Source organism: Aspergillus chevalieri, chromosome 5 (genome assembly GCF_016861735.1).
Source record: "Aspergillus chevalieri M1 DNA, chromosome 5, nearly complete sequence".
NCBI lineage: Eukaryota > Fungi > Ascomycota > Eurotiomycetes > Eurotiales > Aspergillaceae > Aspergillus > Aspergillus chevalieri.
The window spans coordinates 2,927,955-2,939,512 of record NC_057366.1 but is presented as its reverse complement, the minus strand read 5'-3'; the positions used below and the strand labels follow the sequence as shown (position 1 = coordinate 2,939,512).

The following is an 11,558-nucleotide window of genomic DNA, read 5'->3' as shown; positions in this document are numbered from 1 at the left end:
TATCAAAGCACGTGAGCCAGAAAACGTTTGTCACAACCGATATCTCCATCCAAAACGGATGATACTACTCCAAGGCTTAGTCTTGCTGACTTCGTATATACCTATGGACGACAGTAGGCAGCGTGGTAGACCACTAGACCACGCAACAAATGTTAGGGCAACCGTAACCGTCTTGGCGCCAAGCCCCCCCTTTTCGATCCGCGATCTAGTAGATCACGACGCGTTTAACATACACCAACTTGTCATATTTATGCCTAGAACACTCTAATTATTTCTAATCATTAGACGTTGGCGACAAAGCGAGACACGATGGTTGCCTGGGCAGAATTTGAAGTGCAAAAACTGATTACCTGGATGGAACATAACCTGGACTTCATCAATTACAGTCCAATAATGACATGGGTCCAACGCGCCAAAGAAGAGGCCTTTCCTGACTCCCGGCATATCGACATCAACAGAATCAGAGTAAAGTACTATAACTTGAAGGCTGCCTGGAAATCAGCCAAGAGCCACCTGGTGGAATTCAAGGTGATGAGCGGGGAAGGAAATGAGGAGTGTAATGATGCTGTGCGACGTATGTATAATATCTTGTATTGGGTTTGAATGAAAGCTAACCTACTGATGAATAAGATGCGATGGATAAAAAGTGCCTGTTTTACTGGAGGCTTGATAGGATTTTCATGTCTAATCCACAGCTGTCTTGTCCTTCGGATTTCGCAGATAATATGTTATCCGTACGGATGACTCGATCGCAGCCCCAAGTTCAAACTGAGCAGGCATTACCACCACCGACTACAAAGTCTCAGGATCAGACCATGCCCGATACCTATCCCAATCCCTTACAATCACAACAAAACTCTCCCGCACAGCCGCAAGCCAAAGCCATTTCTAACCCCATTCAAATCCCACCAACGCCACCCGCACAGCCCCAAGCCACTGCCACGTCCATTCCCAGTCCCAACCTCAACTCCAACCTTAGCTCTAGCGGACCCAGACCCCTAGCGCCCAACCCGTCTGGACATGTACTGTCTACTTTCAAAGGGCCCAGTCCCGCCCATCAGCCAGCGCGAGAACAGCCAGCACAAGTAGAACCCTCGCACAACAACACAAACACAAACGTGCAGCCGCCGCCGCCGCCGCCGCTGGTCCAAGAGAAGGAACAGCTCGAGCACGACGAAGACGCTGCATTCAACCAATACCTAACGGCCGTCCCCCGTGCAGAAAGAATGAAAATTGAGACCTACATTACACAACTCCGCGCACGACATCAGAGACGCATAATCCAGATTAAAGGAAGGCAACTAAGAAGACGAGCAGACGCGGAGTCCCCGGATGCGACGGTGACGATGCGAACCGAGTATGAACAACGAATCCGCGATTTGGAGTTGCAGAATACGAGGTTACAAGAAGACTACGAAGAAAAACTTCTGTATTTCGAGGCTCGAAATGCAAATGTACAAGAAGAGCTTGAAAAAGGAATCCGGGATGTGAGATCGTGGAAAGCGGAGACGCAAGAAAAGTATGAAAATATGATTTGCGTCCTGAAGTCTCAAAATGCAAAGAGGCAAGAAGAGTATGAACAGCAAATTCGGGATCTGGAGTCCCAAAATGCAAACATACAAGAAGAGCATGGACAACAAACACGGGATGTGGAAATTAGAAATGCAAAAATGCAAGGAGAATATGAAGAACGAATCCAGGATCTGGAGACCCAACATGCAAAGATGCAGGAAGAGTATGAAGAACGAATCCGGGAACTGGAATCTCGAAATGGAAATGCAAAGATGCAAGGAGAGTACGAAGAACGGATCTGGGATCTGGAATCGCGGAATACGAGGATGCAAGAGGAGCATAAAAAGCAGATGGCAAATATACAGTCGGAGCAGTTTGAGAGGTTTATGGATATGCATAGGCATTTTGGGGAGCAGCAGGCTAAGGCCCATGATAAACATATGAAATTGCAGAGTCGGATGTTCAGCAAGGCATTTGATTCGGTGGTGCGGATGGCTGCTGGGGATGTTAGTGGGGATCAGGGAGGCGGGTCTTAACGGGGATACATATGAGCATGAAATATACATATCCATGTATATATATAGTTTAATATTATTGTACAGTGGATTGAATTGCACAGCAGCTACACAATCTTCACTTTTGTTGGGCCAAGCCCCATGTAGGAAATCTTCCATTTACGTGGTTGGATCCTCACATCTCGCAGTTTATGGTGAGGACCTCTGGGCCCGAACCTGCTATCAACCAGGTCTAGCCTAATACATACAGTCATGGATGGAGATCGAGAACAAGGCAGTATTATTGACCTAAGGATACTAAAAGAATCATTCAGCAACCTCAAACTCAACCAAGCCCGAACGATCCTCGAATTTCAACTCGGATGGGTCTTCACCCAAAGCTCAGTTTTCCAAATCTACAGGGAATGGAGCATCGAGAAAATTGAATCCCTTTTGCCATGCATGGAAGGGTTTATCATTGAGATCACCTTCCAGATTACCCCAGCACCATCACGATGTTCCAATATACCTGTCACTCATGTGCATTTCAAGATGCTCTCTGGTTTTAAGCTTGCCGCTTTTCACCGTGTCAGCCTGGGCAAAGAGCCTAGATATTGACAGCAGTTCATGTGTTCACAACTGCTTCTCCAGTAGCAGGAATTGTAGCCCATTCCAGGTCACATTCCCTGAGGTTCATAGAGGATCCTGAGGGGCGGGAATAGTGAGGTCTGAGCATTCTTGGGGAGATACGACGGATGGGGTTAGAGGAGAGAGAAAGGTTGGGGGTGGAGAAAGTGACGGCCACGGAGGCTTTGATGTCTTTAGGATCGCACCTCAATTTGAGCAAGACCATGGTGATAGATATGAAGGTAGACAGGATATTTGGGAGATTCCAATGATAGTAAAGATAAAGGAGTTAGAAAGATCGCAAAGAAGCTTGTAAAAAGGATGGCGGGGTAAGAACTTAATATATGTTCCTGCGTACTATGGGTATAAATTGGATCGACACATGGAGTTGGATTCGATGGTGCGGATAGCTACTGGGAATGCTAAAAGGATTTACGAAGGCGGGTTTTAATGGGATGCAAATGTGCATATATTTATGTGTCTATACGATTTAACCTTGTACAGCTGCATCGAATAGTACCAAAACACTGTTGTGGGACCACAGCCAGGGATCTCTTAATGAGAAGCACCTCATCCTATGTAACAATAATCGGCCCAAGTACTTTTATTCCAATGTACTCTCTGTCCACGTGGTAGGTATTCTCCTCTCATGAAAAAGCGCGCCAAGAACTGAGGATAATCTTGAATACGCTAAATCAAGTGACGAGTCGCGATTCACAAACGCCAAACTTTTCATCTTTACACCTACACGCACACATCTCCCCAATCCATCCCCATATCTACACCAACCAATCACAAAGCCACCACGCGCTGGGACGACTCCCAAGTCCGTGCCCTAGTCTCCTGGATGCGAAGAAACCGCAAATCCATCCACACTAAACCACCAGCAACATGGACCAGACGCGTAAAAACAGAAGTCTTTGCCAACAACAGATATATCAATTATAAGATAATCCGTGACAAGTATTATAGCTTAAAGTCTTCTTGGAAAGACACCAAGGTTTTGGGGGAGAGTATGAAGCTGACGGGTTGAAGGAGGAAAAGTGTGCAAGTATGCTGGGTTTGAGATGCACCTATCTCACGGATCTGGACTGGACTTTTGGATCTGAGGAGGATACTAGGTTTTATCCTCGGCCAGATTTGGAGACGAATCATCATCAAGTGGGTTCTGTTGATAGAACACTTGGAACTTCCCAGTCTCAGCAACAAGCTCCAGCTCAGCCCCAGCCTGGACCACGCTTACTGCCATCGTCCAAACCCAATTTCAATGGCAATCCCATACCGGCACAACCAGTCATTGACTCCAAGCCTTAACCTCGACGAGTCCAGAGAGTCACGACTAAACGCAGATGAGCTACCGCAGAACAACACCAACATGCAAGATGTTGATATGCAGAACGTGGACGCGGGCATGAACGACAACTACAAACATGATGACAATAACGGCAACAGCAACAGTGACGACAACGCTAATGGCCCAGACCGTCACTCACCTTCTTCCCCTTCCTCTCCACCCCCGGTTCCATCTTCCACTTTGCCACCAGACTCATCAGAGCTCATGCTCATTCAGCACCAAAAACAATGGATAGAGCACGAAGGAAGCTGCTCGAAGATCCAAGCAGACGAATGTATAAAACGCGACAGAATACAAGCAGACAGCAAACCCAACTCGCCAAAATCCACGCAAAAACCCAAATGCATTTTCAAAAGATGCAAGCAGTGACAAAAGGTTCTGGGAAAGACAAACTGAGCGCGAAAAGAGGCAGTCGGAGAGAGAGGAACGGTGGGTGAGGATGTTTGAGTCGATGACGCAGGTTATTGCTAGTCAGAATATGGTCTCTGAGGGTGGATTGGATCTTGAGTTAAGGGAGAACGTCTAATGTCCATGTATCATCCATGTATGTATCTATACAGCGAAAATATTATACAGCAGAGTTGCGAGATTGCAAGTCTATGTGCACATCAGAACAACCACTTTTGCAGGCTACATCAATAGCCCACACACAAAAGGAAACACCAAACGCCATAATGCTAACCAAAAAAAAAAAAAAAAAAACGCCGTCCCATGTCCCAGAGCATGACCCAGACCAAGTCCAGAAATCACTCCTCATCCCCCGGCATCCGCATATAAGCATCAATCGCCGCACTAAACGCCGCAAAACCTGCACACCCCCAAGCTGCAGCCTGCGGGCCCGCCTTCGCACCCAAAATACCACCAGTAATACACCCCGCGCTCACGCTATTCGTAAGATCATTTTTCGCCCGCAACCCTTCAATACAACACTCGGTGCCTGAATACAAAGCGCCCACAATGCCGAAGTTCTTGGCCGACGACCAAGAGCGTGCGCCCATGTCTTTGAAGCCATGGCGGAGTTGTTGGCGCCAGGGGAGGTCGGCGATTTGGCGACCTTGGGGGGTTAGGGGGGAGTCGTAGGACATCTACCGCGACCCTGAGTTAAAATTGGGATTGAGGTGAAGGCTGAGGAGACGTACACTGGCCATGAAGAGACCGAACACACCACCGAGGGCGAAGCCCATACCGCCGGACATGACGGTTTTGAATGGACAGGATTCCATTGCGGCGTGCATCTGCGGACGACGTTAGCTATCTTTGCTTCGCGGTATAATTTGCAGTTGCAAGCATACACCCTTGACCATCATCTGTTCCTGCTCACTCATTCCTTGCATGTTGGGACCTCCTCCAATGCCGCCCATCGGCGGGGTCATGTTTGGGAAACTCATGGTGTAGATTTGGGAGGTGGAGGCGAATGCGGGTGTGTAGGATTCGAAGTCTGTTTTGCAATAATTTGGGGACAGTCGTGTAGGAAGAGCGGTTCAGGCGCTTGTCCGTATGCAAGTCGCAGACACAAGCGTCTCTATATTCGTATAGAAGATAATGAGACGTGATAAAGCTCTCCGCGGAATCGCCGTCGGGAATTTATTTTTTGCGGTAGGCGGGATGCACCAGAAGCGCTGGAAGTCATGTGACTTCTGGAGAATTTGTTTAGATGGCGAAGTCCAAAGCATTTACAGAAATAAAGTACTTTACATTTGTTAAATATTCATTCAAGTAATATACATACAATCAAATGGCTATGCCAAAACATTCCACATCAGAAGAAAAAAAGTAAAGGTACAAAATAGTCTATAAGATAGACAAAAGAGAAGATATAGTGAGGGTAAAAAGAAAGAAAGCAGCAGAAGTACGCTTCGTCATAAAGGGTATTCGGGTCACAATCATAGCCCTGCGTTATTCGGTTCTTGTCTCGTGTTTGTGTCGTGGTCCAGTTATTCAATATACCAGCAACTCGTCCAAGTGTCCGTGCCAACAGACACATTCCTTGTTTAGGCTTGGGAAAGGGAACAAAGGAAAGTATGAAAAAGAAAAGCAAATAAAGAAAATGCCCAAACCAAGCAAGCTTAGTCTGCCTTATTCTCCTTCTCGGAAAGAGTAGGACTAGCCGGGGTCCTATCAGGAGAGAGGCTTCGTTCCCATTCGGTCATGAGACTCGACGCGGTGCGGTTCAGCTTAGACGGTGCCATCTTGGTAATTGCAGGCCACGGAATGCCATCAGAAACACTGGGGTCCGGGACAGAGTCGCCCTGGCTAATTGGACGCCAGTCTCCGAAACTACAACCATCAATTAAGGAATCAATACCAACTTCAATTGGAGAATACCTACCTAGTACTCGTCCGCGGACTGCTAGCCTGGGATCTCGGAGACTGGTCATGTTTCGATTCCAGCGTAGATCGGCTCGAGGAAGGGGTGTGCGTCTTGTTCGGCTGCTGAGGACTAGCCTCCCAGACATCCCAATCATCATCGTAGACCTCGAGATTGTTGCTGTTGTTGCTTTGCTGTTCGTTTGGCCGGGGTTTTGAGGGTCCGTGAGCGTTCGGGGACTTCTGCCCAGGTGTATCAATGCCGAATTCACTCCAAAACGACGAATCGATGTCGGTCGATTTAGTGTCTTTACCAGAAATTCTCTCAGCTCCCGCTCCCTTACTCCGCGACGATGACGACGCAGTCCGCGATAACGTTGCTCCCCCATGCACAGACAACCGATCTCTGCTGCTCCGCGATGTCGAGGTCGACGTCGAATCTCGCTTGCGGGATATGCCTGACGGCGACATCCCTCTCACCTCTGTAGCATTAATCCCCTCCTCACCCACGGTAGCTTGCCGAATATCCTCCAAAAACGTCCACAAACCCTCCCGCAGATCCGAAGCCATCTGCTTCCCCGTATGCACAAGCGAGGCCCGAGACGAAGCCGGCATGTTAGTCCGCCACTCCGTAATCATATCCTCTGTCGGCACAAAAGCCCCATGATTTGCACTCCGCTCAATCGATGAAGGCAGCGTCGCAGACCGCGGCGTCCTCCCCACAACCTCGTTCTCGATCGACTTTCCAGATAGCGATATCTTACCACTACTAAACCCAGAATCCGTCGACGCAGAAACCAACGACAACGTCCTCGTATGCGAGCCTTGAAACACCCGTCGCCCATTCGCCGATATCGTCGTTCCCGGAGCAGGAGCAACACGCATACTTCTCCTCCTTTCCAACTCCCTTGTGCGCTGCTGCGACTGCACAATATCCGCAGCGGCCGACTCCTTGCGATGCTGTTGCAGCAGCGACTCGCGCTCCTCTCCACCAACACTCTCAACGGGGGACCGCAGCGATATTAACGGTTCGGCATGATGGCTGATTTCCGTACGTTTCTTGGACTTCTCCGATAACGTCCATTGTTTCTTTAACGTGGAGAGCTCCGTCTCCGCCCGTTGTAGCTCCTCCCGTAGCTCGAGCACCTTCCGCTCCTGTGATGCAATCGCCGTCAGCAGGTTCGTGCTATCGTCTGCCTGCTGCTGCGTATCTAGGGGCAGGGGGGTTCCGAGAGCAGGACTCGTCGTGGATGTCATCTGCGAGAAGGGGGTCATGGGGGTTGGGATGGGATTTGGTTCGACGGCGGAGGCTGGTGCGGTGTTGGTGCCGAGTCCCGCTGGGGGAATGTTGATGGGGAAGTTCAACGTTAGACGTTTTGTGTGTCGGGCTGCGGCGTGCGGTCGGGCGGGGAGAGATTGACGTTTGAGTTGGCGGAGTTTTTGCTGTTCTTGTTGTTGATGCTCGTGCTGCTGTTGTTGGAGCTGTTGCTGGCGGTGGCGGTCATGGTCGAGGTCGAGGTCCGCCTCGGCCCTTCCCAGGCATACCTCCATTGTGGATGTGGCTGAATGATGTATGATGGCGGATGGCAATTGTTCATAACATGACAGTATAAAACCAGAAGAAAGGACAGAGATATAGGAGAAGACGGATAAGAATATTCAGCCGTCCAAAGCCTCCATCTTAATTAAAGCCCCCCCAGGCGGGTCAGCAGCGCGCATCCCTTCCGCCTGTAGCAGCGCCGGCCTCGTTTCAAGACATTCAGGGGCATGGCGGATTTTATGGCTGACTTTATAACTGCAAGTACTGCTTGTAAGTACAAGAAGATAGATTCTAGAAGAATTGGCATCGGTATGCTGTATTGTGTAACGGAATTGTGTGAAGAATGCAAATTATGTGGTGAGCCACAGTCCATAACCATAGTTCACTCTGTAGCCCATAGTTTAAAAGGGATAATTCACGAGCCACAGCCGATAATTATGCTTACGATCACTTATTCCGATTGCCGTGTTTAATTGAAGTCTTGGTCTGGTCTAGGCCTTATTACGACTGACTTGACAGCTATACATAGACCACTATCGATAGGAGATTAAATATCTGCACTTGGTACGGGGTACAGAGGTTCCTGCATGTAAGAAATTGACGGTTTCCTTCAGACAGGAACAGGATGCAATGTATGTAGGAAAATTATTTGCAGACTGGTATTATCATATCCACACAATATCAAAACATACCTACAGTCCAGCGGACAGAACACCTATATCACAGCGTTGGCGTGCAAAACAGTAAACCAGGAACCAAAAGAGTACACACGAAGAAGCACAAATCTATCAACCAGGAAAGGGGAACAATCAAATACAAGAAATATTGCACTGCATCAGAAATTAAACGCCAGTCCCTTATCCGGAAAACCAAATCAATAGGGTAAATGAGAGGAAGGGGGAGATTAATCCAGACTTTCATCAGCTCGAAATGAGGATGAATGCCTGTCGTCGATCAAGGGCTGTCGTCCAGCAGCTAACCCAAGAAACGAGTCAAGTAAAAAGTCAGACAAGCCGATTAAGCAAAGCCGTTAGTCACGGCCCAGCACGAACAAAACATTATCGAAAATAGTGTAGGAGAATGGAAATAAGTAAGCAAGATATACCAGATCGAACGCCAACAGGGATGGTTTATACAACGAGTCAAGAACTTCTCGACGTGTTCGAGAAGCAGACCGAGATTATAGGCGTACAAGGGTGGTTAGACTGCAGGCCAACGGTTGCGGAGTCCTTCCGCCCAGCGCGAGTAGAGCACATCCGATAATTGCTTGGTGTGTTCCATTCCCGGAATCTGCTGGCCAGGAAGGCCCGCAAGCTGGGCCGGCTGCAATGGGAATTCCGGCGATGCCGCTGATTGTCGCCGGCGGTGGCTTTTCAGGTGTGGGTTGTTCTGGGCCAAGACAAGCCGTGGTCTCTGGGGAGATTCGGGTGGTGGAGCTTGTGGGACGAGGCTGGATAATTTCGGGTCGCTAGACGGAGATCTGTCAGCTGTCTGTCAAAAACCAAATGGCGGTATGCGGATGCCGGCATAAACAAAGTGAACCTACCTTCCAAGTCTTTCGTTCATACCCCGGATGATATGATATAGACCCTCAGGGTCAACCATCTCCAGGTCACTCCAAGCCTCTGCGAGTCGCGAAATCGCATCTCGCTTTTCTTGATCTGCAGTGGTACCCAGAACCTCCTGACAGGACAATCCCACCGCCTTGCTATATGCTCGCTGACCCAACCGTGCTTCTTTGCTGTTCGATTCGGAGAATAGCGTCTTGGGGCTTATGTTCTCGTCCGTAGCCATGGGATAATATTGTGGGCTATACGAGGCATCGCTCGGGATCTTATCAGACACGCGACGGAATTGACGAACGGTCGAGGGGCTGTTGCCAAAGCTCAAGTCCAAGCCAAGTGGTTGCTTGTTACTTGACCTTCGCTTCATGTTGGCTCTTCGTGACAATGGACTCGGATCTGGGGCCGGTGTTCGTCGCACTGTTGGACTTGGGGTATCTTGGAAAGACACTGATGGTGAGGAAGTCGAAATATGTAGATTGTCCATCATCTGTGAGGGTTCGTCCAGCCATTCGTACGGGTCGTCTTCGTCGGGTAGGATTTCCACCGATTGCTTTGGTTGCTTCGGTTTCTTCATCGTGGGCGCCTTGACGGTGTCGAATACCCAGTCGTCGTCATCATCGTCCTGATCTTGTGCGACGTGATGCCTGATCAAAGAAAGGATCGTGTTAGTGTGCAATAAGCCGCGAAAGGGGTATTAAGCTCGACTTACAGCGACTCCGCATAATACTTGACGTTCTGCATCGCACCTCTCCCAGCATCGAAATCTTGTTTCCGCTGAATCAATTCTTGCAACGCCTCTGTCCTCCCCGCATTGCGAATGAACTTATGCCTCAGAAGCTCCTTAGCACTAGGCCTCCGCTCCGGATCCTTGGTCAAGCACTGCGCGATAAAATCCCTGAAAGCACCACTATATTGGCTTCCCTCCAACCGCGGGGCAGGCTCCTTCGGAATCAAGAAAAGCACCTTCATAGGGTGCGTGCTGGCATGCGGCGGCTCTGCGTTGATCATCTCGATAGCGGTAATACCCAACGACCAAATATCCGCCTTGTAGTCATATCCAGCCTGTTCAATTACCTCGGGCGCCATCCAGAACGGTGTACCGACGAACGTATTCCGTTGAGATTTGATGTTGACCAGTTGTGCTGCGACGCCGAAATCCGCCAATTTCACCTTTCCGACATTCGAAAGAAGGACGTTGGCGGCTTTGACGTCCCGATGGATCTTGCCTTCGCTGTGTAGATATTCTAGACCCTTGAGTAATTGTTGGCAGATAATCGCGACATGCTCCTCGTTAAAGACGCCCGGTTTCAGCTAGTTGGGTCAGCATGGCTGATGTAGTCGAGAGTCACCAATATTTACCAAATCCAGACATGACCCTCCACCGAGATATTCCATCACAATCCATAACTTGTGTCCTCGAAGAAAGCTGGCTTTGTATTGTGTTACGTAGGGGCTCGCGCATGTCGATAGGACGGAAATTTCCTGCTGAATTTCGTGGATATCGTCTTCGCTCGATTCGAGGTCGATCTAACGCTGCCGTCAGTCGCTGCGAAGGCAAACCAATCGGTTTACATGGAAAACGAACATGTTTAATCGCAACAATTTCCCCCGTGGCTTTATCAATAGCCTTGTATACCGTCCCAAAACTCCCACCTGTTCAAATTCCTTCCTGTCAGCCCCTGCGAGCACCGCTCACCGCAACAAAAGCACGCAGAAAACTCACTTCCCAACTCCTCCAACATTTGATATTGACTCGCCATGTCTGCCATGGTTCGCGCGATGCTGGGTGATCACCCAACGAGATCAAAAGGTGCAAATGAATAGGAATGGTGGACGTAGTCAACAAAGGAATGCAGCCTGCTCGCGCTCGCAGCCCGCTTGCAGCTTTAGTTCCTGTCCGGTGGAACGGTACTGGGTACGGCCAGGTGTACAAGATACCAAGTGGTATTGGCGCAATAATAAAAAGACGGTGTAGCTAATAGCTAGCTATCATTAAAGAAAGGAAAGAATGGTGTGTTATCAAGTGTACGAGTAGTACAAGGGAGCTCCTCGCAGGCCTTGGATCCGCCGCACTGCCCATGGTTCGGGAGCAACGGCCGTAGCGCATGGCAACCGGGTGCCTGAGGCATAATTACATCATGATGTTTCATGCCTGAGGC

General features: G+C 49.2%; 5 protein-coding genes across 5 annotated transcripts; 2 read left to right on the top strand and 3 right to left on the bottom strand.

Annotated features, from left to right (window-relative positions):
* Positions 1-309: 309 nt before the first annotated feature.
* ACHE_51030A (uncharacterized protein) lies at positions 310-2,048 on the top strand (the record flags this gene model as incomplete). Its single annotated transcript, XM_043280812.1, has 2 exons — positions 310-574; positions 631-2,048. 2 exons carry the CDS (start codon positions 310-312, stop codon positions 2,046-2,048), a joined length of 1,683 nt encoding a protein of 560 aa, XP_043138354.1.
* Positions 2,049-3,900: 1,852 nt separating this feature from the next.
* Positions 3,901-4,356, top strand: ACHE_51029A (uncharacterized protein; the record flags this gene model as incomplete). The annotated part of the gene is made up of 1 exon (XM_043280811.1): positions 3,901-4,356. The coding sequence occupies one exon, from the start codon at positions 3,901-3,903 to the stop codon at positions 4,354-4,356; it is 456 nt and encodes a 151-aa protein (XP_043138353.1).
* Positions 4,357-4,733: 377 nt separating this feature from the next.
* On the bottom strand, positions 4,734-5,375 carry TIM22 (translocation channel protein TIM22; the record flags this gene model as incomplete). The annotated part of the gene is made up of 3 exons (XM_043280810.1): positions 4,734-5,072; positions 5,127-5,222; positions 5,280-5,375. 3 exons carry the CDS (start codon positions 5,373-5,375, stop codon positions 4,734-4,736), a joined length of 531 nt encoding a protein of 176 aa, XP_043138352.1.
* Positions 5,376-6,053: 678 nt separating this feature from the next.
* Positions 6,054-7,845, bottom strand: ACHE_51027S (uncharacterized protein; the record flags this gene model as incomplete). The annotated part of the gene is made up of 2 exons (XM_043280809.1): positions 6,054-6,264; positions 6,317-7,845. 2 exons carry the CDS (start codon positions 7,843-7,845, stop codon positions 6,054-6,056), a joined length of 1,740 nt encoding a protein of 579 aa, XP_043138351.1.
* A 1,189-nt stretch (positions 7,846-9,034) lies between these two features.
* On the bottom strand, positions 9,035-11,168 carry ACHE_51026S (STE20 family serine/threonine-protein kinase; the record flags this gene model as incomplete). Its single annotated transcript, XM_043280807.1, has 6 exons — positions 9,035-9,302; positions 9,381-10,043; positions 10,109-10,710; positions 10,759-10,926; positions 10,985-11,052; positions 11,123-11,168. 6 exons carry the CDS (start codon positions 11,166-11,168, stop codon positions 9,035-9,037), a joined length of 1,815 nt encoding a protein of 604 aa, XP_043138350.1.
* Positions 11,169-11,558: the final 390 nt, after the last annotated feature.